This window comes from Grammomys surdaster, unplaced genomic scaffold (assembly GCF_004785775.1).
Source record: "Grammomys surdaster isolate TR1022 unplaced genomic scaffold, NIH_TR_1.0 191, whole genome shotgun sequence".
NCBI classification, from domain to species: Eukaryota; Metazoa; Chordata; class Mammalia; order Rodentia; family Muridae; genus Grammomys; species Grammomys surdaster.
Window position 1 is genome coordinate 6508525 of NW_021604636.1, and position 26370 is coordinate 6534894.

The window sequence follows — 26370 nt, forward strand, 5'->3', positions numbered from 1 at the left end:
TTTGGGATGCTTTTGAGACTCTAGACTTTAGACAGTGGTGAGCATGAGGCAATTTCTAACTAATACTTGATATCCTAATGTAGTATTAAGATATTTAAGTAAAAAGAAAGGTTAAAAGGGAAAGATAGGAAAGAGAAATAGCATTATTGCATCTATATCTCTGGATAAATGTCCAAATAAAGATGATCAAGGATCAAATATTAAATTTAAGGAGGGAGTAAAGAAGCAGAACGGACCAGGCACCCCTGAGCAGGTCACTGGCATGGAATGAGAGGCACCCCTGTGGCTACCGTCGCCCACAGTGAGGAGAAACACACACAGCATAGGTGTGAGGGTGAGCTTCGATGTCACAGGCTGCGGAGAAGAAGATCAGTGGGCAGTCACGTGCTGCAGCCTGTGTGTTAACCTCTCACCTCCCAACATCTCCATGTCTTTGCCATCATGAAGTGTTCAGAGCAACAGCAGAGGACACAGTGCCAACCCCTGGCCTCCAGAATGTCCTACTTTCTGGCTGACAAAGAGCCGTGGTTTCTTAGAGACCTCAGAGATAGTATCCTAACTTCAGTGACTGTGCCCTTATTTGAAGCTGGAGTCATACCAGCTGTTCCTGTGTTTGGAAGAGTGTGACAGAATCTAAGAAGTGCTTCCGTGGACAACTGCCCATGAGAGAATGAATAACTGCTGGGAGTAACGGAGCATGTGACCTTGGAAAAGGAGTGACTGCCAAAGGGCCATCTTTATGTCTGCCATTCTTTGTTTTCAGCGTTTGTGCTTCTTTACATGTATTTCTGTAAACTTAGTGATCCGTAGTAATGTCGTTATGAGTACTCAGGGTTTCTTCGGGGAATTGGAGGTGTTTGTGCTGCATTATGCCTCTTGGATGTAATTATCATTTGAACCTTAAATTATCCTTCCTTTCATGCCTAGTTAGAACTCACTTGACTACATGATTATACAGAGTGGAAGGGAAGGACTTAAATGGACAAGAGAGGTGGCCTGTGCCTTTTGGTTCTTTCAGACAAATACATTTCAGCTGCTTTTACAAGTCTAAGTGTATAATATTCAGAGTGGCATAAAATATAATGTAGAACTCTATGACTGCCTAACACCCTTAAGACATTTGTAAGTTGCTCTTCCTCCTCGGTGCCTCAGTGTACTTGTGACATGCTAGACAAGTGCTCAACCACCCAGCCACCTCCTCAGCAAGAGGGCTCCATTTTTTTTTTTTAATCCACAAAAGACAATTGTGAGAAAGGCATAAAAGAACATGATTTAAAGCGTGTAAATTAACCATCAGGAAAATGGAATTGTAGAACTCAGTATGTATACATGAGGAAATTTAGGCCCCAGATGTAGGAAAATATCTCCTGTACATTTTTTTCAAAGTTTCCCCTGAGCGTTTAGAAACCAAGTACAGGTTGTAGTGTTTTTCCTCGGGGTCTGCACTGAGATGGTATGGGGTTAGTATTCTCTCTATATTTGTAAATTATATTTAATCTTTAGCAGCAGTGCACGAAATGAGTACATCCTGTATTTTTCTTCTCCCCGGTTTGTATGACACCTTAAGGAATTGAACCCCATTTCTTGTGAACACAGTCATAGAACTGGTGATTAATCCCAGTAGTCTCCACAGCCCATGTACACGCTCACTCTTGCCAACTGAACAGTTATTGCTGAGTTAGAAGTGATATCAGTAATATTTATAAATATAGAAGTCTTTGGCAAATGAAGAAACCCCCCATCTTTTGCCATTAAGTTTGATAAGCATAATACATATGCACCTGCCACCCAGCCTGTGACCACACAGCACTGTTCCCTGCAGCGGAATGAATAGAATAATACAACAGCTGTCTCACTGTCTGGATTTCATAAAAAGTTGTGTGGGTCATAGAACTTGAATAGATGATGGCCTTGTATTTGCCTTTGTAGTTGGTCACAGACATAATGTTACCAGAAGGGGAAAAAAAATTTTTTTTTTTTATAGAGTGTTTCGTTCTTTTTTTTTTTTTTCCTGAAGATTGTCAGGAAAGTACCTGTTCCTCAAAGCTAAACATCAAACTTAATACAGGGCTTCAAAGGGGAAGCCTGGCCATTCCTTTTATTTTGTTATTTTTTTTTTTAGTTTAAAGTTCAGAATTCACCTTGCATTTCCCCTTAGTAAAGAACATTTTGTACTTTTAAAGTCTGCAGATGTTTGAGGGGGGAAAAATGTCTGTTCTTTGGACTTAGCATGAAGAGAGCTAAGAGCTCCTTGTAACTTCTTCTCTTTTGTTTTAGATACGGGAAGATCGTCTCCACGAAGGCGATTTTGGATAAGGCAACCAACAAGTGCAAAGGTACGTGTGTCTGTGGGCCTCCGTGTGCTCAGTCACGGCTGTAGAAAGACGACACAACAGCCTTAGGTTTCACAACCAACCTCAGGGTCTGAAAAAGCACATCTCGTGTGGCACCCAGTTTCTCTCTTGCACAATATCTCCATATTGCTTACGTTTGTTTTGTCCCTGGTTGAATTTTGGCTGGAAACCCGACAACTCGCAGTTTTCCAGAATTCTGGATTTGGCGCCAGTAGAGTTAACACGCAAACTACCAGTTGGCTTTCAGCCCTTGCCTTTAAAAGGGGGAGCAGAGCTGGAGAATAGCTTTTCTTTCCTGAGCCCAGGGAGATTAGAGCTGCTTACTGAAGACCATTGGACTGTACTAAAGAACTGAAAAAGATTACATATTGTGTAAATTGGCTCTATTAATTAGAATAGAGTAGTTTTAAGCAGTACTTAATTACATGTTTCAATACTCCCGATTGTTCTCTGCTGAATGCCTGTTGACAATATTGGCAGCGGGGAGGAGAGAACCATTTTCACTGACCAAATTGTACAGGGGAGAGGAGGTCATGTGGCTCTTTGAAATATGCTGCTGCATTAATTTGATGCACTGACCTTCAGTTTTCCATGCAATTAGGATGAGCTCATCCGGCTCCTTGAGTTGGGAGTGCTAGCGGCTGGAGCAGGGCATCGCAGATGCTGTGCCTCTGACTTTTAATGATCCAGCATCTTAACAATAGGCATGTGATTTCTAGGAACATGGAAGAATGGAGTCAGCTGACTTTGAATCTAACTACTGACCCTGGGAATTGAAGCAAGGTTGACAGAAATAGGCAGAGAAGGCAAATCTGCTCATTAATTAGACCCTAGTTCTTCAAGTAGTGGTGATGGGGCACTGGCTTAGCAATGAAAACAGCAGGAGCGTAAATGGAGCCTATGGTGCGGCCTCTGCTTGTAAGCCGGTCCTTCCCTTTAATCTTGACTTGAAGTGGTCCATTGTACTCTCTCCTCTTCAAAGTGCCTGGATTTAAAGGAGCTATTGTGGCAAATATCTAAGCCCATGTTTAATCAACATGGCATATTAAGGCAGTTTTGCCTTAGGACAGTGAATAGAATGTGCCTTATGTAGAATGGTACCCAATAAATATTTAAAATGAATTAAACCAGAGAGAGTCAAATGCGTGCAGAAGTGCATGCACTTAGCTTCCAAGATTAGTCTTACTTAACATCAATAAATGATTTGGGCAATCCGAGAGACACACACACACAAATACAAACAAACAAACAAACAAACAAAAAATGCCCTTTAGTTTTATGGCGAAAAATAGGCTCTTGCCAAGCCCAAAGCAGGAAGCTGATCTCAAAGTGAATCTTGGATAAATGGTTTTAGCCTGCCATACCTCTCTCCCTTTCTTCCTTACCCCAAAGGAATCTGGTGTGGCAGTTCAGGATGCTGAACAGCCAGAGAGGCCCCTCTAAGTAGCGAAGAACCCCTCCTCCCACTTACACTCTCCAGCCCATGCTACACTGAAGGACACTGCTGTTCTCTTCAACGGCTGCTGTTTTCCTAGAAGCCAAAATTCTGCCCCATGCTCAGCGTGGCCTAGGCAAGGGCATGAGTAAAAAGAAATGACAGCTAGTCTCACACTACCATATGCAAAGCTGCATTGGAAAGGATCCATAGATAAAGTAGAGAGATTAATGAGGCTTCTAAATAAAAAAAGTAAAGGTGATTCTGAACTGACACTCAATCCGGCAAGTGGCCTGGACAGCAGGTCTTGGGAGACACTGCCCTGTATGGGACCAAGCATGATCCCTCCCAAGCTTCTCAGTCTTCTGCCTCTGGACAGTGTACAGCTGCTGTGTAGAGGCATGGCATGTGGTAAGAGGAGAAGGTGATCCAGAGTGGGTTTATAAAGTCATGTAGACCAGGATGAGTTTGTGGGATGGGGGAGTAATGTTGAGACAAGTGGGAAGTAACTGGTTCATAATAAAGGCAGATAACATGCTACCCATGGTAACTTGCTATGGTTGGTATATGTGTATGTATATATGTGTGTATAGTTCTTTTTTCACTTATAGTTGTGGTGAATATAGATAACTTAGAACATAAGAAATTATAGAAAATTACTGTAAGTGGGAAATACTATATTAAATATAATTTTTAGAGTTTAAATATATTCAAGAAATTCACACATGATACCAAGACATCTTAGAAGGTCAGGAGACTTTTCTGCAAACTTATTTGGAGGCTCCTATTTTGGACAAAGTTAAGCTAAAGAAAATGGTAAGTCTGCTTAAAGTATGTTAGTTATTGAAGATTCAGTTGGTATTTTATATTTCAGTGGGTTTTAAGTGCTTACCACACAGGCAGGTCAGGGCAGAGAAGCTCACAAAGGATTGACTAGGAAACTGAGTCACAGATGAGAGGAGGGCTCGCACATGCTTTAACACATAAGGAAAAGGTGGATGAGGATCAGTTAGACTGATAAAGCAAGGGCAGAGACTTCATTTTATTACCAACAAGCCTGTGTCTGAAAGAAGCCAAGGCAGAAACGGAAAGCACAGCTCACCCATATCCAGCTATCTCACAATGGGGGCGGACTTAAGTAAGCAAGATAAACATGACAGTTGGTGGCCTTAAGACCCGATGATTTATCTCCTGGGAGCATTCAGTGAGCAAATCTGCATGTTAGTTAGGAAGCCCCGCCTTCAAAGATTTCGGTACCCCTGTTTATGTAATGAAATCTAATCCTGTAGACCCTGTATAAACTTTTATAGATCTTTACTTGAAAGTAGCACGGGTGAACGGAAAGCACAGTAGTTATGAATTCTCAGAGTAGGCTTCAGCAAAGACCAGAAACACACAATAGCGATGACTGAACGCAACAGCTGTGTGTTTCTCTTATTAAGTCAATACAAAGAATGGCTCTATTACACAAGCAGACTGCAACCTCAAGTACAATAAATGGCATCAGAGTAGAGATGTTCTGCTTATTGCAGTGTATTAGCAGTGGCAGGGTTGGTGGTAGAAATGTTCATCGGTAAGAGCTGCATCATTTCAGTATAGTGGGGTGTTCATTTTTGATCCCCAGCTATTGTGTTGTATGAGAAAGACAGATATAGAGGTTGCCTTATTACCCAGAGAGACACATATTAGCATAAGCTCCAAACATGTTCAACCTGTCTTCTATCCTGGCAGTTAGGGTTGTGCTCTGTGCTGTAACTAGGATCAGCAGCTTCCTCTCCCTTCCCAACCTGGCTGTTTCTGTACTAGATTAATCCAGTGAAGCCCCTCTCAGCCCAGTTCTAAGTAATGTAAAGAAGCCGTTGCTCGTTGCCTCTTCCGCCTCTGTCTCTCCAGAAACAGCCACTTCCGCAGCCGATAGTCTTCCATGGCAGCTTACCTTGTGAAGAAGCAGTGTTTGAAGCTAGTGTGGCAACATGGCTGTTGAGTGTTCTTTTGACTTCATTGCTGTATACTTGTCCCTCTGATACCAGTACAACACTCTCAGAACTGCTATTCCTTCATGAATTCTCAATATCAATGGTCGGCCTGGTTCCTCCTCTTCACAACCTTCTAAATAGTGCCACTCTTTTTCAAATTATACTTATTAAAATGAATTTTAGAGCCCAGTGTGGGAGTCCATGTACTCATGAAGGCAAGGAGCAGTGCAGGTCCAAGGTAGCCTGGGACACATAGCAAGACCGTGCCTCAAACAAAAATTTCAAAAAATTAAATAAATACATTACACATGTGTATACATATATGTACGTACAAGTATAATAAGAGTTATGTACCTACACAAAAATAAAACTTCATAAGTGACATGAGTTCAGAAAAAAAGCTGATATTTGGGCGAGTCTCCTTCAAGTTGTACTAAGTGTACTTAGGTGTTCCTCAGTATGTGAAGAGTTACTAATGCAATGAGAAGGGATTGTCTGTTTTCAGGCAGTGACTTCTGACGCATCTGCGAGGGTTGTGGGCTGTTTGCGCCTTACTGTGACCGTCCTTCTCGCTTGTCTGCACTGCGAGGTGCCATCCATGTACATACTTTGCAGTCCTGACCACCTCAGCCCTCTGCCTCCTAACTTCCTGTTTTAATTTATTGTGGCCTGGGAGCAGAGACAATAAGCTCATTAACAGTGTTTGTGAAACCACAGGCAAGTGAGCTCAATGCAGTGACCTTTCGTAGGTGGTTGTGTGTATCACCACATTGCACACTGTCCTTAGACTTTACACAGAGGTGAAGTAACTATTTCAGGTATCTTGAGGTATTTTCATTATCTCCGTTAATTTGAAAGGAGCTATGGTTATTTTAGGTAAATGAGTACTTTTAACTAGGTACTAAAATTTAGATTATATTTGAGTATCAATACTCAAATATTTATACTTATTTTAACTGCTAAACCTAAGGGATAGTCTATAGATACATAATGTTTGTTTCTGTCGCTTTTCAGCTCAGTCAGATCGCTCTGAGTGTTTTGTTGTATTCTTTAAAAGTTTGTCTGAAGTTGTCTGTCATAACACCCCTTACACTTTTTTTTCCCCTGGAAAGCAACTTAAATGTCAGGGTTTTTTCCAACTATCAGACACCTGCGAAGATCTTTAAGAAGACGAAGCTCAAAGCTACCCCTCCCCCAAACATGCATACACACTCGCACACGAATACTTCTAAGAGATGTTTTGAAGGACCTGTGGAAGCCAATGTACCATGACTGTGGGTACCTGTGTGCCCACAGGACACCTCTGCTTCTGTTGTCTATATTAGAACCAAAATGAAGTCTCTTTTGAACACCTTACATAATTAAAAAGTAATGACCTGAGGAGAGTGTCTTTTGCATTTCAGGTTATGGTTTTGTAGACTTTGACAGTCCTGCAGCAGCCCAGAAAGCTGTCTCCGCCCTGAAGGCAAGTGGAGTCCAGGCTCAGATGGCAAAGGTGAGTGGAGGCCTGTGTTCCTGAAGGTCATTGTCCGTCCATCCCTCTAAAGGCTGAGGTGCAGCCAGGCCCTCTCAGCAGTAGCAGTTACACAAAGGCTTTCCTCCTCATAGTCCAAAGGAGGATTGATTCATGTTCTAAACGAGAAATTGACAAATGTATATACTTTCTGTACTGTTTAACACCACGTGTAAGTCCAGAAATAGCACCTGATTTTGGTGGGTAATCAAAATTCCAGAAGGCTTTCAGATCTATACTGTTTTCTTAAAATAGAATTTTACAATTCTTTGCCCAAGGATTTAATCCTTTGTAGGCAGACCTCAGAGAGAAGGTAATAGAATATGTCTGTCTCCAAACCAGAATGGAAAGCTGTCTGAAGGGAAGGGGGAAACCAACAATAAGGAGAGAGAAGGAATGGGGAGGGTATATAAGAACGAAATATCATAGTATATCTGTATATTATGTCACAGGGAAACCCATTTCTTTGTATGATAAATGGGAAATTACTTTGATAAGATAATTGGGGAGGAATTGGAAGATGACTGGTTGCTAAAGTGATTACAAACATGACGACTTGGGTTCAGATCCCTTGCAGACATGTAAAAAGGTACCTGAGTAATCTCTGTGCTGGACAGGGAGCAGGAAGAGGTCACGGGCTTGCTAGCCAGCCAGTCTAGCTGAATTAGTGAACTCCAGATTCAGTGAGAGATTTTGTCCAAACATATGGTGGAGAGCTATGGAGAAAGGCATCTAATGTAAACCTCTGGCATCCATACATAGATACACACAATTAAAGATAGAAAAGGTAATTGTTCACAGAATGTCGTATTTTGAAAGGATGTATAACTGGTTCACACGTGGATTTATACAACTGAGAGGCTGGGTATAAATGGATACCATGGTGATTTTTTTTTTCGTGGTGATTATTTAATGTAATGTGAATCTATCCTTCATTAGTTTCATATAGACTTTATTCAAGACTTGTTTCTGGTGAACTTTTATCATCCTAGCCGAGGATTATTGCTGAAATACTCCTCCAAGTGAGGAATATGCCTAAGTGATCAAGGACTATAAAAGGGAGACCATATGTTCCATGCTTCATAAGCATTCTAGCACAGTATGCATGGGTTTTAATTACTGTAAGACAGAATGCTTTCCCTGAGTTGTGTTCTCTTTTCCTAGTTTCCTAGCAAGATTAAAAACCTAAAGAAATTGTATCTCAAGAACAAACAAACAAACAACAAAAAACCCCTAGAATCCAAAATGTCATCACTTAGAAACGTGAAGGGATTGACTGACTAGCCTGTGTCTCTTTTCACCTCAGATTCATCATTAGAGTCAGGGTGCTTCTGGTGAGATGGCTCAGCCCATAAACGTACTCACTGCCAAGCCTGATAATGTCGGTTCAATCCCTGGAACCAATATGGTAGATGGGGAGAACTAACTCGTATAACTCCCCTTCTGATATCAGTAAGCACACTGTAGCACATGTGTGCAAATACATCCACATGTATATAACTGATCCAGTGTACTTACAGTACCAAAGTGTTCACGGCCAACCTGCATTCAGTGAGCCTTTTCTTTTTCTACTAGGTACGGTCTCACATAATCCAAGGTGTTCTTGTACTCCCTATGGAGTTGAGGGTGACCATGAACTTCAGAGCCTTTACCTCCTCCTCCTGAGTATTGGGACTAAAGACATAAACCACTGGATGTAGCTTTCCAGTAAGCATATTTTTATTAAAAAGAAGAATCAGAGAAGAGACAGCCCTTGAAGCACTGTGCATCTCTTACATGCAGTGTTCAGTAGCAGGAATTTCACTATGCACTAAAACCTTCTTAGAGTCATATTACCTAAACCAGTATTTAACTTGGGCCCTGGTCTTCATAGACCAAATGTAAGCATGGGTAACATCCTTACACCTAGTACCTAAAGTACATTAATGAAAGTAATCAAGGGTTTTTCTTTTCTTTCCCTGTATCAGTTGTTATAGCAAATATCTTCAAGCCTAAAATTTGGCAGTATGTTATTTCAAGTCTTTTCAAAAGAGCAATAGTTTTCTATTATCAGGCTTTATGAAGTGCAGAGGAAAATAAGTGAGCACTGTCGTCGGCTACTTCTGAATGAGTAGCAGACGCTCACTCCCTGAGGAATGTTCGCATGTGCAGGAGAGAAGCTTATGGAAGTTCAAGGACTGTAAGGAAGACATGTATCACCTACAAGGACCTGAGAGATAAGATAGCTTCTCAGAGTCTGTAGCTGCCAACATGGAGGTACTTTGAATAAGAGCATCAACACAGATAATGTTTTAGGAATTCATAAAAAGGATTCCTTTTCTAAAATAATCTCTTCCATATAATCCTCATGGCGTGGCACAAAACTGGACTATAGGTATTCATCACCACCAGAGTAGAAATTAAGCAAAACAGAAAACGAAAAGTAGAAAGCATCCTGGTTTTCAGATGATTGCCCCATCCTGTGAGCAATGTCCAGTGTGATGTTGAAAACCTATGAGAGAGTAAGCAAGTGTGACCACAGGGAGCCTGCCTTGCTTTCTGATTTGTAGGGCATTTACTGTGGCCCTGCCATCAGTGCATGACTAGACATGGACAAGCAGGACAGAGCTTACCCAGAAAACCACAGTGCTATCCTTCACTCTCCATCCTAAGTCACTCTGCGAATCTCCCCCTTTAGATAATATGCAGGATGATTCCCATGGCTTCTGCAGTTACTCCCATTTCGGAAAATCCTGTCTCTTGATTTTTGACAGCATAAAATATAGCATCTCTTTCAGTACATTTAGAGCCATTCCTCTCTGTTCATGTTGCCCAACCTCATTCGATGATATTTAAATAAAGGTTTATTAGAGGGAAAGCCTTACTATGTTTCAGAAGCAGTATAATGTGGGGGCATACATAGAGGTTTCACTAACTGCCCAGAGCCCTACAGAACACATGAGTTTTGGCTGCTGCTGGTTCTAAGGGACCAGGCATCACAGCCTACATTGCAATTAGTCGCTGGCAACTGTATTGACAATTTGGTGATCTGGAAGCAGCATTTTGAAGGTTTCCATCCTAACAATCACTAATTATGTGCATATGTAGAAGGACATGTGATGAATGGGGCTTAGTTACATCGTAGCTCAATCTAATTACATTTTAGAAGATTGGTTGGGGGGTTGTCATTAGTGTATAATGTATTATAATCTTTCTTACTAAAATAATGCAAAATGTTTTAACATTTAACATTTTGAAGTTAAATACCTGATTTTCAAGAAGAAATTATTAAGGCATGGTGTGTAGTGCTTATAATTTAAATATATACTCTTACTTCACAGAAATTCTGAGTATCAAGCCCCATTAGTGAAGATTCCCTTCCCCTGAGTCAGGCGTGTTTGCAGTGTGTATTTGTACCCAGCCTCTCAGCTCCTTAGCTGTGTTTTTTAACCCCTTCAGAGTTAGAGCAATATCAAATATGGAAAGGTTTATTGACCTATCAGTGATCTAGCCTGGTGTTGACTTCTTTCCTGGGCAACACACTGATGGTCTTTCTCATAAAGTATTCTTGGGAGTTTCTCTGAGCTCTCTACCCAGTCTGTCACCCATTCCCCAAGCTAATCATCAGCCTTGCTCTGATGAAGTGTCTCCCTGCCTCCTAGACAGCCTTCTGAGAGGAATCTAATTCACACTAGGACCACTTTGTGTGGCCACTTCTTTTGGGTATTTGGTATTTTGGGGGTGAGAGGTCTTACCACATAGCCTAGGGTGGCTTTTAATCCGTGATTCTTCCACTTGTGGCTCCTGAGTGCTAGGATTATTCAGTGTGTTGCCAAGCCAGCTTCCAGTGAGTCCTAGCTTCTGTCTACCCCTGCCAGCCATCAGGAAGACAGTAATTACTTCCCAGCCATTCTGGTAGGCCCTTTCAATCAGCTTTCTCCTTCCCCATTGTTCAGCTTTTGAATCACGCATAGACCCATTGTATACAGCAAGCTGGTGGGATACAGATCAAGCTTTGTGTCAGGTCTGCCGACAGCCCTGTTGCTCGGCTGGGAACAAGAGGGTAGCAGACCACATGTGGAGGCTCAGAACATGGCTGCGTTTCTTTCCACGTGAATGTCATTCTCAGTCTCTGTTTCTCTTTCAGACAGATAAGAGCTAGATGCACACATCCTAATCCAATTCACAGCCAGATTCTGGCAGGCTTTCTCTAGGTCGTCTGGTTTCTTGCTATGGATCCCGAGATCACCAGCACACACATTGTTGAAACTGAGTTAGAAAGAAGCCTGTTTTATCAGCCGATTGAAAAGTGCAGAGGCCTTTATAGGGTAGTCCCGTACATACACTCTAGCACCTATAATACTAAGGAGCATAATATTTTAACTAAACTCTGTTTGGAAGAAATCTTTACCATTCACTTATTCAAAAGAGGATTGAGTGTGGGTTGACTATCTAGGTCATATCAGTGATGCACTCTGAATGCCAGCCCCATTTAGTGACTGCAAGGCTTTATTCTGCAAGGTAGGTGGGGGAAGTGATTCTCCATCATCTGTGGGGAGGACCAATGCGCAGGTTCAGGGATGCTGGCTGTGTACCACAATTCTGCAGAGTATAAATTTCAGAACCTGGTTTCCTTTTTCCTTTTAAAGTTACAAATTAACATTTTTAGATGCCAGCAGCTCTCTTGTTCTCTACCATAAAATTGTGGGCTTGAGTGTCAGGACTTAATTCTCTGATGCTGATGCAGTCAAGGATTACCTTGAGAACATCTTTTGGGGAGATGGTTTTTTATAAAGGAAGTTTAAGTCTGGCTGTGTTGTTGTGTTATCAGAGAACACCAAGGTGGCTGTTTCTCTTAACTCCACAGCCTTGCTCAGTAACTACCATGTGGTGGACATGAAGTGCCTGCTTTATTGATTTAGAAATAACAGCTAATTAAGAGAAAAGCCTTATTCCAAGGTTGGACAAAGACTGGGAACTCAGAAAGAGAGGCTTGGAAATTGTGTCTGTGGAGCAGTACCTTGATGAAACTTAAACAGAAATGGCCTCAGGCCTTCTGGAAAACCTCTGTATATGTGAAACATAGCAGATGTTTTAAATGTGTCTTCTTCTCAGAGGATTCAGATTCTAAGCCAGCTGTGATGATGGCTCATGCCTGAAGCCCCAGCATGTAGGAACTTGAGGCGGGAGAATTGCTATAGTTTGAGGCCAGCCTGAGCTACATGCAAAGTTCCAGTCTAGCCTGGCTTACACTGATGTGAGATCCTGCCTTTAAAAGAAAAAGAGAAATCAGATTCTATTAAAAGACACTCAGATAACAGGCTTAAAGATGTAAGGCACAGCTTTGAGGAGGATACCTGTGATAGAGTGACTTCTGCAGGCCTTTCTGTATCACCTCCTGAGGTTGGGCAGGGGTCAGCAGAACATCAGGGGTGGCAGGCTTGCACACTTTCTCAACAAATGAGCAGGCAAATGAGCAGGAAATCAGTTCCCCTTGCCGAGAGGCCCACCGTGCTCTGAGCAGTCGGCAGTCACCCACCCGTCAGCGGCGATCTGCTGGTGGGTGAACCTATTCAGTACAAGAGAAAACAGATGTCTGCTCTTTCTGCCAAGTCCCTCTCTTGCATTTTAGGAACCGTTCCACAAGCACAGGGAGGGTTTGTTAATTTCTTTCAGATGGTGACTGAGTGCTTTACACCGTGTGGGACCTCCAAGCCTGGCTTTTCTACTCAAGTGAGCATTACTGCCATTTAGCCCCCTCACAGCCGGTATGGGACCTCTTTTTCCATGTGTTAGAAAAGCCCCTAAACCGCATCTGTGCCTGGGGACATAAAGAGGCCCTTTGCCCCCTCTCCTCTCGGCTACCTGTAATTGACAGTGTAACTTTTTCAGGCATCGTAATTTATTGTTTAGACATAATGAAACAGTTAGGGTCGTGACTGATTTTAAAGAGACTAAATCTTCCTTCAAAACACCACCAATTACTATAAACACTTTATGTCCCATTTCCTATGAGTATATACAGTAATGAGACTTTGTGGAGGTTTAGAGGAGTTGATGGGGTGGGGGAGGCTGACTGATGTGACCAGCCTTGGGGATTCATCCCAATCTTTTGTGTTTTAAAGTTTAAATTACTGCAACATTGTAGGTAGTGTTTGTAGGACAGGTCAACTGCATAGACAGAAAGAATACACAGCACTCACTGTAATAGTCATCCCAGATGAGGAAAATTAACTGAGGAGGTTATTGCTATGGGAAACAAATACCAGCAATCTTAGCAGGCCTAGGACAGGAGTTAGTGGAACGGTGTCTGTTAGCATGCAAAAGGTCCAAGTTCAGATGCCCAGGATATTTTTTTAAGTCATAGGAAATATTTACATATATTATTCCATTGTATGTTGCTCTGTCAGACTAAGTGAACCCTCTCCATTCAGGTTTTAAGAGTTTTAATATTTGAGGGTTTTTTTCCCCTATTGGTCAACCTTCAAGTTAAATTAAAACTCTACAAAGTACATAGCTGCCTATTTATCCCAGTGGCAGCTAATACACATATTAGAAAGTACTCCTGTCTACCTTGTCAACGCCCTTTTTAAAAAGACCCAAATGTATAACAAATTCCGTGAGCAGGCTTGAGTATGAGCCGTTGAAATCTTTATAACATAATTTCAAAAGTGTAAAGAAGTTTAGTGTGCATGTCTCATGCGACATATTTAGGTCATGACAGTATATCTTTGCCTAAAAGCTGTGTTTTCATGACCTTTAATTAGCCAGTTCCTGCCTTAGTATGAAACTAAGCATGGTTTAGGAATCTTAATCATGTCCCTCCCCGACTGAGGAGCCTCTAAAGCTTTCTTATTCTGCAGAGTGTGACTGTCAGGTGTCAGTCCGTCCGCCATTCTGACCCAATCCACCTCTAGGGAAGGAGACTGCTCAAAACATGGTGTTTGTCTCCCTGAATTAGCAGTTACTTAATGGTGTCAGGTTATCAAGCTTGTCTCTCTCAAAATTCAAATTGTTTTAGACTAGAAAATAGTGTTTAACTCTCCCTTGTTGGATGGGGAGAGATGTTGAGATATGGTCTCACACTGTAGCCTACGCTAGCCTAGAACTCACTTTGCAGCCCTGATGCCTTTCACTTTACAGCAGTTTTCCTGTCTCAGCCTCTGTGAGTGCCAGCCTCATAGTTAAAGCATGGGGCTTCAAGTTTTGTAGTAAGGCTATAATGGTCATTTTCTTCAATGTCAACACTCCTGGAGTGGAAAAATCTACCACAGTAACTGACAAATTAAAGCCAAACTCCTTAGGGGACACCTTGCAGTCTGGTTCAGTGTTTTGACTTTAGCTTGTTCTCAATGCCCTGTGTTCTCTCCGCAAACTAACTAACTCTCCCATCTTTAAGAGAGCGCCCCCTCTCCATTCTCCCAGCATGATGTATACATATCAAACTTTCTTCACTATGTTTTCTGTCTCTTCTGTTGGTCTGTAAGCTGTTAGAAGATGGGATTTGAGTGACAGTCTCAGATATGTGGCATGCGTTGGAAAAGTCCCTTTCTCTGTGAAGCTATTTTCAAGGAGCAGTGGCCCAGCTTGTGTAGGCTTCTGCAGTAACCAAGCTTCAGAGACTGGGGAGGTTGGATATGAAAGGAGAGAGCTCATGGAGGAACCGTGGGATCGGCTGGGTGGCAGGAGTAGAGGCAGCACAGGAAGTAGAAATAAAGGGTCAAGGCTTCCCCTCTCACCCACCTCAGAGAGTATGAAAGTTTTACTCCTAAAGCCAGCTTTATTGTCTTTCCTTGTATTTTGAAACACTGCCTGCATGATTGCCCTACATCCATTAAATAACTTGGCATGTTTTCAACATTAAAGATACACTTCCATCTAATTGACAATAAGATGTTTTGTTCAGCATTGAGCTGACCAGTGGTAGTACCACAGTAAACTCTTAATCTCAGCTAGAGCAAAGATGCAAAAGCAAAGATAGGTGCTGTTTTGATTAGCTTGTGAATGGTTAATGAAGGAATTTATTGCTATTAAGCATTTTGAGATTTTTTTTTTCATTTGTTTATTGGACCTGCCTATAACATACTCTAAGAAGCAGTGTTCAGGTTCCTCTGGGCTCAGAGCCAGTATTCTCTTGTCTTTGGCCTGTTTGTACATTATCTTCCTTCATATCTGGGCCAGGAAGTTCTAAGGGAAGTATATGTTGCCTATATTTCTGTCTCTGTTAACTTTAGCTCTTGAGAATACAAGGACATATGTCATTCTGTGAGAAACTAAGTCACTTCATCCATTTATCCATCCTAGCCTGTGTTAATGTGTGTGATGTCAGGGATGAACCCCAGGGTCATGCCCCACAAGAGCTCTTCAGTGAGCTGAAGCCCAGCTCCAGGTTATCTTAAATCTTACAAAGACAAGTAGAACACAAAAGGGCACTGTTTGTTGTCCCTTGAAAATTATACGAAAGGAACGATTTCATTTCAGGTTTAATTAATGCTAAGATATATTACAAAGACTGTGCAATGCAAACACGCGTAATGTTTCACATATATTTTTAGAATCCTGTGTACTCCAGAAATCGAGGAATCCATAATGAGGATGTTACTCTGTTGCCAAAGGCTAAGATATCAATTAATTACTTCACTAATAGCACTCATTAAAGAGAACTTAACTCATATGCTTTAATGTGTAAAGATAAAGTTGGAGAACTGGGAATACAGTCCTGTGGTACGACACTTGCCTAGAAAGCTCAAGGCCCTGGGTTCATCAAAACTAGAAGCAAGGGAAATAGAAGATCAAAGGAAAGTTTCAAGTGAAGACTGTGCCAACCTCAGCTGCATAGGTGAATTTTGACTTAGTCAGGACATATTCTTGTTGTCAGCAGGCTTTCCCTCACAACTTGAATGCCATACTCTTCATATGCACACATTTCGGTCACTGCTTTTGGGGAAATTCAGTCATATGTCTTTATCCAGCTGAGACCTCTCTAACCAAAGAAGAGTGAATGGGAAGTGACAGTTCTCAGATGTGATGGGCTTCTTAGTCAGCTGGACATGCCGCTAAAATGCAGCTTCCGGCTCTGCAGGTGCAGTGTGGGCCTGAGGTTCTACATTTCTAATCCAGTACTCAGCCAGTACAGTCCACTGACCCAAGGGCAGATGACAGTTGACCCTTTATAGAACAGAGATTAACCAAACCTGCCCTCTCCATCTATTCTCAATTCTAAGATTTGCTCTGTCCATGCCATACCGTTTGCTAAGGCTTACAGTTTCTAGTTTAGGTTAGAAGCTATCTTTTTCTTGCTAATGACCATTATTTAAAATAGAATAGTAGTCAAGCCTTAAATCCTAGAACTCAGGAGGCAGAGGCACTCTGAATTCAAGGCCAGCCTGGTCTACAGAGTGAATGCTAGGACAGCCAGGGCTACGGAGAAAGACCCTACCTCCAAAAATGTGTAAAAAGTAGAAAATAAAAAATGGAACCAAATATGGTGGTCTAGACATCACTAATCTCAGGTCTCAGAAAGCTGAGACTGAGGATTGTGGTGTAGTGAGGCCATGTATCAAAGAAAAGAAAAGAGAAAAGTACGCGTAAATAGTGTTGATTCTACCATGGGGCAGTAGAGGGAAGTTATCCTTAGCCTGCACTGGACTCTACAGGCTTGGTCCCGAGTCTTCCTTCACAGATTTCTAAGTTGAATTATTAGCAGTGATAGCCTCCTGTGTAACAGTGAGCTTGCAATGGACTTCTGGAAACAGCAGAGGTCAGTTAATTTTGGAATCACTGCATGCTGCAGGGAGTGTCTGTTTCTGAGAGCATCCTCCCCAACTCAGTGCAGGCTGGTGGTGTCACTTCCACAGCCTGCTGAGGGTGACACTGGGGACCACGACAGGCCTGTGCAGGTTGTTCAAAACTCAGACATGATTTTCAAGTGTCCAGGGTGACTTGAGTGTTCGATACATACTCGGCCTCACTATGTAGTACTGGAAGGACTTGCAGAGCCAGTGGCTGAATGCAGAGTGCTACTGTGAGTGCTTCCCTTCTGTTGGAAAGTGACAGTGTCTCTCTGTTCTGCCTTAGCAACAGGAACAAGATCCTACCAACCTGTACATTTCTAACCTGCCGCTGTCCATGGATGAGCAAGAACTTGAAAATATGCTCAAACCCTTTGGACAAGTTATTTCTACAAGGGTCCTACGTGATTCCAGTGGTACCAGCCGTGGTGTTGGCTTTGCCAGGTGAGTAGGCTGCTCTCTCCTTATTAACTCTAGTAAGTCTGCTACATCACTCTAGAACGAACAAAAAAAAAAAAGACTGGAAAGAGAATGTTTGAGGCAGAGTCATAGGAGCCTTTTGTACTGTAGACTTTAGCACATGACATTACATGTAAGCTTTTTCCGAATCTTGAAACATTTTAGACTCCCCAAACCAAGCACAGTAACGGCTTGTTGCTGGAACTATTACAAGAACAGTGGCCCTGGACACAGGATTCTGACAGTTTGATTCATGATGCTTGTAACTCCTCACAAATAAACATCCTAAGGTTCACAGATAAATCAGTATCTTTTTTTGCTCAGATAGAAATTTGATTCATTATAACTATTTAGTTAGGTTTTTAAGATAAATATTTCTAATATTCAGGAAAGAAAAAGGGATATTATCTAACCATGTCATCAACTTAGCAACTTTGATTCATTATAACTATTTAGTTAGGTTTTTAAGATAAATATTTCTAATATTCAGGAAAGAAAAAGGGATATTATCTAACCATGTCATCAACTTAGCAGTTGTTAATAGTTGATAATTCTTCAGGTTTAGTTTCATGACTGTTCTAGGTATAACTGAAGCACCCCCACCCCTCCTATGGAATCTCTATCCGTTTCTTCTTAGAAAGAATACTTTAGTGGCTAAGTTGGTTTTTTAGAGAATTAAATTAAACCGAATGAGATTTGATTTGTGGCAGATTTTTAATCCTAAAGCTCCTACATAAAAGCTGATTTTACAGTGAATTATTTAAGAAGTTTTAGCAGTGGGCACTGACAGATAATATCAGCAGGCATTAAATTATTAGCTGATTTTTGGAGGGGAAATGCTGACATTTACTTAACTATACAAATCACAGTCACATCTTCATGCAAAATTGTGATTTCAGTAAAGCATTCATTACTAAGGGACCTTATTGTCACCTCACCATTAAGTCACAAAGGCAAGGGCTGCAACAAGGTTCTGTTGGCCTTTAGTCACTTGTTCTGTTGGGCCAGACAGGCTGGAGGAAAACCCAAATACTTTTCCAGCACTATTAGTAGCACATACTCACTACTTCATTGGTGAAGAGGCACCAGTCAAGACGTTTGGAGGGCCAGCCTCGCCATCCTTCCAAGGTGCTCTTCTGTGTGCAGATAAGTGTGACATCCTCACAAAGTCCTGTGGAAGAACTGTGTTGTTTTTTAACCCCTATCGCTGCCAGTTAAAACTAAAGTGTGGCTGAGTGGACCAGAGTATGGTGAATTCTGAGTAGGTGATTGGATGTTTCCATTGAAGAAAAGCAAGTCAAAGTAATGAAGTCCCCAGAAGTGCTTCTCAAATGTATTTAGTCACCTGTAGATGTAAAATAAATTGTAAAGTGAGGCTTCAGTTCTTAATTCTTCCTTCAAAGTCAAGATGACAAAATATGTAACTAAGTTCACTGATCTAATTTTAAAACTCGAGTGAAAGATAAAAACATACAAGGTACATCCTCTGGTTGACACTAGTCAATCATTATAGCCCTTTTAGTATTGTCATTTTTTTAAGTTCATAAAGGAAAGACTACCTTTAAAACAAAATTTCTAAACTGTTGATTTTTAATGCAAGTCGTGACTAAGTATTGTAAGTTAATTTTTAAATTTCTTAACAATTAGAAAATCATGATCAGATGCGACTGCAGTGAAACACTCTGCAGGGAATTTACTCCGTCTTTTATAATTCAGGACATGCTCTGGAATCAGTTGTTATATCGTAGAAATGCCAAAGCAGTGACTCAAGAAAGAATAATCCCTCTTCTTCTTTATCTTACCCATGGTTTTCAGCTAGGTTCATTTGCATCCTAAACCTAAAGCTGTACTTATAAAAGTCTCTTTGTGCTATGCGTGTACAGTTTGTGAATGTCTTATTTTCATATGACTAGGATGGAATCAACGGAAAAATGCGAAGCTGTAATTGGTCATTTTAATGGAAAATTCATCAAGACCCCACCAGGAGTTTCTGGTATGTTGTTTACCTACAGTTTTATCAATCCTCATTTTATATAGCACGCATATAACTTTAGCACATAATGGCTCTTAAGACCAAAATCCTCTCACTTTACTCTTGAAAAGGAGCTTGTTTATATTGGCAAATAAGATTTTTTTCACATTTACTGACCAGGAAGAGGTTGAGTATTACCTGGGGTACTACAGAGCTGACTTGCAAAGCATTGTAGAATCAATTCTGTTGACCACAGCCATCTTTTATCCCACCTCACCACCATCCACCGTGGTCTTCCCATGACTGGGCACACCAGTGATAGCTCAGCATCTTTGTCTTCAGAGTGGCTGGACCTCAGCTCCTATGGCTTTTGTCACTTCAAAAGTGATACCCTACTTCAGTCACTTGCCTGCATCATCTGCCTGTGTTATCATTAGTCAGAACCACAACACCTCATGATCATTTTATGCCAATATACCAACCAAACCTCTGATCTGAAATAGAAAGGGACTCCTGTTGTTGCTGAGACTTGACTTCTGTCTTAGTCAGGGTTTGTATTCCTGCACAAAACATGACCAAGAAGCAAGCTGGGGAGGAAAGGGTTTTTGACTTACACTTCCACATTGGTGTTCATCACCAAAGGAAGTCAGGACTGGAACTCACACAAGGCAGGAACATGGAGGCAGGAGCTGATGCAGAGGCCATGGAGGGATGTTACTTACTGGCTTGCTCAGCTTGCTTTATTACAGAACCCAGGACTACCAGCCCAGGGAAGGCCTTCCCACTCTTGATCAGTAATTGAGAAAATGCCTTATAACTGGATCTCATGGAGGCATTTCCTCATGGGAGGCTCCTTTCTCTGTGATAACTCCAGCTTTTGTCAAGTTGACACACAAAACCGAGCAGTACAACTTCATAATCTGTTTTCTGTCTCTCTAGAATCTGTGGTATGTTTATACAGTGCTTACTTTAGTGACAGCCTTGGCAACAACACTCATTATTGCCTGTGACTACCGGAAGAACGCTGAGACTGGAGCTATCCTGAGCTAGACCATTTTAACTTTCTCTGTGCCACCATGAAAAGCAGCCAGACACTCAGCGCCACTGACTCTCCTGCAGTGCCTCAGGCCCCCCCATCATCAGCCTTTCTCCTCTTCACTCACCTGTACAGTCCTGTAGCCACTCAAAGGAGATGCGCTCACTTCCTATTTAATGAATACAGTCTAGAGTACCAGAAATGCCATTCAGTTTCTGCATCCTTTAGTAAGGATTCATGCCTGTGCCCTGCTCTTCCTTTCTCTTTCCATAAGGATTTTAGAGTGGTTTGCAACCTTGTCCCACTGGGGCCTTACTATGCCTTCCTTTCCTATAACTCTCTCTGTTTTTTGCTTATATCCCATGTTTATGACAAAACAATAAAAGCTTTTATTTTAGATTTATAAAAATAGCATGTTTCTGACTAGATTAGTTGGTGAGCAAATGGAAGGAAATCCACAGATAATGTTCTAGTTTCATTTGTATTGCTGTGATTAAAAATACCCTTATAGAAAGCAACCAAAATGGGTTTATTTTAGCTCAATATTCCAGGTTACACTCTGTCACTAAGGGAAAGTGGAGGTGGCAAGAAATTGCATCACACCCACAGTTGAGAATGGGGAGAGGATGGATGGATTCATGCCCACTTGATTGTGCTTGGCTTGATTTCCCTCATCTTCTATAGTTTTGAACCCCTTGTCTAGTGAATGGTGCCACCCACAGTGGACGTGGCTCTTCCATATCAGTTAACTGGAGACAGAGTCCCCCAGACATGCCCATAGTCATTGGGACTTTGTCCCAGGAGATTGTAGGTGTGTCAAATTAACAAAACTTGTCACAATTAAAAACAAAAAGTTGTAACTATAGCTATAATAGAACGGTTTTTAATCACAAAATTTAGTGAGTAGGAGTGTAAACTACTTTATTCCAAGGTATTTTCCTGAAGAAGATATCCATTTGTGTTTGAAATCATCTTGGACTTTAGTGATCTCAAAGTGAAGTAGGGTGGTCTTAATTTCCATCACTCCTCAGTTCTCTCCAGTGTGGTATCTTCTTCCATGTAGCTTAAATTTGGCCAAGCATTCTGTTTGCAAAGGCAACTGTACCAAAACAGCACAAACAGTAGATTAGTGCCTCAAACTCCTGGTGGCCAGATAGCCAAGTGGAAGGAATACAAGATTGGTTCCTTCTGAGCACTGGGAGGGAAGGGTCTGTTCTAGGCATCTCCTTGGCTTACAGTTGGCCATCCTCTTCCCATGTCTCTTGACTTCACCTACTGTGTCTTTTCATTTATGAGAATGCCAACCATGGTGGTTAATGGCCCACCCTAGTGATATCGTCTTTATTTTGAACCTTAAGTTCCTGTCTATAATGAGTCACATTATGGGGTGCTGAGAGTAAAGGCTCTAGCATGTTGTTCTGAAAGGGAGGGAGAGGAAGATGGAAACATGGTTCACTTGCTCATGACTGACATCTTCTGCTGCATATCACCATCGACTCAGTCACTCCCTGTGCCCCCATGAGTTTGCTAGTTCTTTATCACATTTCTGACTAACATTTCTGATAGATTTTACACAGTCTAGAGTATCCAGTCCATGTTTCTGGTCTTAGTCATTCGTCTCTTCTTAGCTTTCTATTGAGTATCAGTCTCCAAAACTAGACTCTTTGCCCTCATTGTTGATGATCTTGCCTTCTTTACCTCAGTAGAATCAGACACCCAAATCAGAAACCCAGCACTGGATTCCCCTGGCCACCTCTGTCCTTCCTCTCCCCCATTCAGATAATCACTCAAGTGCCTGATTTTTCTTCCTAAGTATTTCTGCCCCTTCCCTTCTTGACTGCTATCATTGCCCGGTGTGTCTCTTGTCTCCCATTAAAGTAGCCTGCCATTGGCTTGTCCTGTCTGGCCTGACCTTCCTCATTTTGCTTCCTAAATAGCCAGAGAACTTTAGACAAAATACACACGTCTGTTCACTCAGCTCTCATGCCCATCACCACTGAAGATAAGACCCAGGGTTCCCAGAATGACACTAAAGGCTGTGTAACTAGAGCCCTTATCCCTCAATGCTACCCTCCATTTCTACCTTTTGGCCTGTGTCCTCAGTAATGACTCAGAAGTAGAGCCCCTAATATATGTCATTACTACCTGTGTTCTCTCTTGTGGCTCCTATACCTTGATCTTGTAACTTCCTGTTAAAATAGAAGTGCTCTCCTTACCTTCCTAGACTGTTGAGAGTTTTCTCCCTGTGGGACCTACTCTGACCCAACTGGGTTACATTCTGCCTGGGGAACCCCAAAAGGGTTCACACTGCCATCATTACACTGATTATGTTCATACGTGTCAGTCCCACTGTACAGGAAGCTCCTAGAAATACTTCTCGTCTCTGTATGTTCATGCTTTGCAGTGACTGAGTTATACTAAGCAACAACCAGTGTTCATTAGCTTTGAATAAATTTTGCTTTGTCATAGCACCAAGGCAACACTGGCACCTTACAGGGTAGAATGTGGGGGAAGACTGAATTGGTTGGTTGGTTGGTTGGTTGGTTGGTTGGTTGGTTGGTTGGTTGGTTGGTTTTTCCATCAAGAACACTTGGATGAAAGAAATGAGTGTTTTAACCTCAAACTAGTAGAAGCCTGCCCTGTGAGTTTAGCACAGTGCCAGTTTGAGTATCCTCTGCATACTCAAGACACCAGTCACACACACACAGCTTTCTTCCCTTCTGAAAACTGGTCTCCACCAACTGGTGACCTCTTTTGGTTCATTCTTCATGCAACAGCAATATTGGTTGAAAAAGGAAAAGGATCCAGGGCCATTGTATCAGCCTGAGATAAAATCTGCCAGCTTCTCTGTAAGAGAGACCTCAGACTTACCACAGACTGGGTGAACAGTTTCCTTTGTTCTTTAAAGGACTTTGTGGTTGTGTCCTTAAACTGTTTCCTTTGAAGTGGGTTTACAGACCACTGGCCACACCCATTCAAGGAAAACCCCCTGGTTTCCAAACCAAGTGTGGATGATTGTTGTAGCCTGGGAAACACTGCAGCTGGTAGAGAAGAGTTTCTTCCAAGTTGTACCAAGGGGCAAATGAGTACGAGAGACATGAGTCTCATCTGCGTTGCAGGCCTGGCTGCAGAGGCCTAGCTAGCTCTGCAGCTGAGGCTGTGTTCCCATCCAGTGCTTCATGCTACTTCCTTTCTGAACCCTTGATGATTTCCCTGTGTAATAATCCGGGTTCAGGACTAGGTTGCAAGTTGTTTGGGCAGGAGCATTTGGGTTTTGTTTTGTTTTTTTGTTTTGTTTTTCACACCACCCTATACCTGCGGGGCTCATTGAGTGCTTTCTCTGAGCTTTTGTCATGTCGTGCTCATCCTAATAGTCAGAGCTTCTTGGAGGCCTCTGACATATAAATGAAGTTGAACTGCCTCTAGGCTTAGTGTGGGATTTGGAAACACTCTTCCAGTAAACTCAACCTTTTGCCAAACAAGTCCCTAGCACACGTTGGAACCCATGAGGAATCTGAAGTTTTCTGCTTCTCTAGACTTGCTACTTTCATGCACATACTAAGAGGAGCTTTGGAATCCTAGCTAGTGGTGTCTCAGAGATAGCTCTCTCTTCATCTGGGGAAAGTTAGAGATTATCAATCAGATTGGGTAGAAAATAAGATGATAGGGGTAAGCAGGTTACGTTGAGTGTGCCTTCCTGAATGGTTAGATCCTGCAGGCTCCTTCCTAGATAGACATAACATCTCATAAACACAGCCAGAGGATGGCTTATTTGACCATGCATTGTTTAGGTAGCATAAGCAGAATTACCCAGTGTGGTTCCTGTCAGAGTACTTGGATTCTTGCACAGTTGGCAGTTTGCCTATGACACCGGAGCCAAGTTCAGAAAAGAAAGGCACTTAAGCTAGAATTGCATCCTGATACAGCTTTTGTCCTGGCATGCTAGAGTCCTCAAAGGATCTGCTGCTGGTCCTCAGTCATTGACAGAACCAGTTAGTATCCAAGTCACAAACATTCTCCCCAGGAGAAAGGAGAACTAAAACAAACGTAGTAAAGCCCCCAAAGATAAATTTTAGAAACACACGGAACAGTGTAGTCATCCTAGCTGTAACTCATGTCCACCAGCTTCTAGAAGGCTAAATGAAGGAGGTCAAAATGGGCGTGGTGGTGCGTGCCTTTGAGGCAGAGGCAGGTGGATCTCTGAGTTCAAGATCACTCAAGCCCATATAGTAAGTTTCAGGCCCTGGCTCCAAAAAAAAAAAGAAAAAAGAAAAGAAAAAGTCATGATTGAATATGTGTTACCTATCATCCTGCCAGCCTGTGTTTTTATATTAAAGTGACATCAAGATTCCCCATACCAGCTGTGCCCACCCTAGCTGGGGCTGTGACATAGAACAGAATATGTTGATAGCTCTGTAAAAAATCTGAGGCATCACATTATAAGTTATATATAGGAACAGTGTTATTAAATGCTGTCTTCTGTTTTCTAAATGCATTTTAACACACCATTTTCTGTCTACTGTTACCATATTTTAAGGAGGCACCATGTTTTCTCTTTACAGCATCTTTAAATTGCTTATAAGTCCTTTTCTTCCATTATCCCTTGAAAATACTGGGGTATTGTCTTTGGATTTACCTTGGTTTTGAGTGCTTGAAGGTTTAAACTAGGTCGGATTGCCTGGGAAGTCTGGGGGTAAAAGAACCTTGGAGAATTCCATAGAGTTTTTTCAGCTGTTTAATACTGATTGATAAAAATCCTATTATGGAGAAAGACTGTGGGAGTGGTTTTCTACATGAGGGAGCGTTGGAAACAGGCTGGGAAACTTCACTTGTGTAGAGCTGATGACCAAACAGGAACTCTGCTCCAGGCACAAACAATGGTCATGATCAGAATTTTGGAAATTGTCTCAAAATGTTCTTGTACTATCTTCCTAAGAGTAGGCATGTTGTCCGGGAAGAATATTCTTAATGACATTTGCTGGAAAGCTGGAACTGTGAATACCCCTGCCACCTTCCTGTCACCTTATACTCCTCCTCAAGGACAGCAATGTATCTGGTACTACAAGACACATGTCCACCCATCGCTCTGGACCTCTGCAGTACTTTGACTAAGTCCGTGTGTACAAAGGAAGAGTGGCTTTGCTGGTGGTGCATTTTATGTGACCAGGGTGGGAGTTGCACATGCATATACACCCACCATTGTTTACATTGTGCTGGTTGGCATCACTCGGGTGTGCCTTACACATGAGGTTCACGTCAGGTTGGAGGGAACTGTGGGTTGACTACACTGGATGCACCCAGTGGCCAGTCTGCTCTCCATCCGCTGCTGTGTCCTCTGACTGATCAGCTTGAATCTGCATCCAGCGAGACTTAAAGCCCGTCTTTACTCACACTTCATAGCTCTGCAGATAGAGATAGCACTAGGGCATTGTCCAATACCAGAATACAGAAGGACTAAATATGAAGGAACTTTTTCAAAGAATTTTATTGCCTATTTAAACATGTATTTTTCTTAGATGTACTTTGTGTAAACAGAGCATTTTGACACCTCTGGGACAAAATACACTAAGTCCTCCCATATCTATAGACTACATACACCAACCCCAGATGGAAAATAATCAAGAAAATTCTTCACATGTGCTGAACATTGTCATTAATCCCTAAACAGTAGAGTGTTACTATTGCATTTATATCATCATAGGAGTTAATGAATCTAGAGCTGTATACAGGAGGGCATGTAAAGCCTCTCTGCAGACCTAGTTTCATATAAAGGACTTGAGCGGTGTGCCTTGTGTAACTGCAGTGTGTCCTGGAACCAGCCCCAGTGGGTATCCCAGAGTAAGCATGCCAAACGA

At 41.9% G+C, this 26370-nt stretch overlaps 1 protein-coding gene across 8 annotated transcripts in view; it reads left to right on the top strand.

Moving 5' to 3' along the window:
- Positions 1-26370, top strand: part of Rbms1 (RNA binding motif single stranded interacting protein 1) — a 205827-nt gene that overhangs the window by 159365 nt on the left and 20092 nt on the right. For all 8 annotated transcript variants that reach the window (XM_028769206.1, XM_028769202.1, XM_028769203.1 and 5 more), the window contains 4 exons: positions 2278-2336; positions 7169-7260; positions 17335-17492; positions 19421-19500. In XM_028769206.1, the coding sequence (XP_028625039.1) occupies positions 2278-2336; positions 7169-7260; positions 17335-17492; positions 19421-19500 (389 nt within the window). The remainder of the gene's footprint in view (positions 1-2277; positions 2337-7168; positions 7261-17334; positions 17493-19420; positions 19501-26370) is intronic.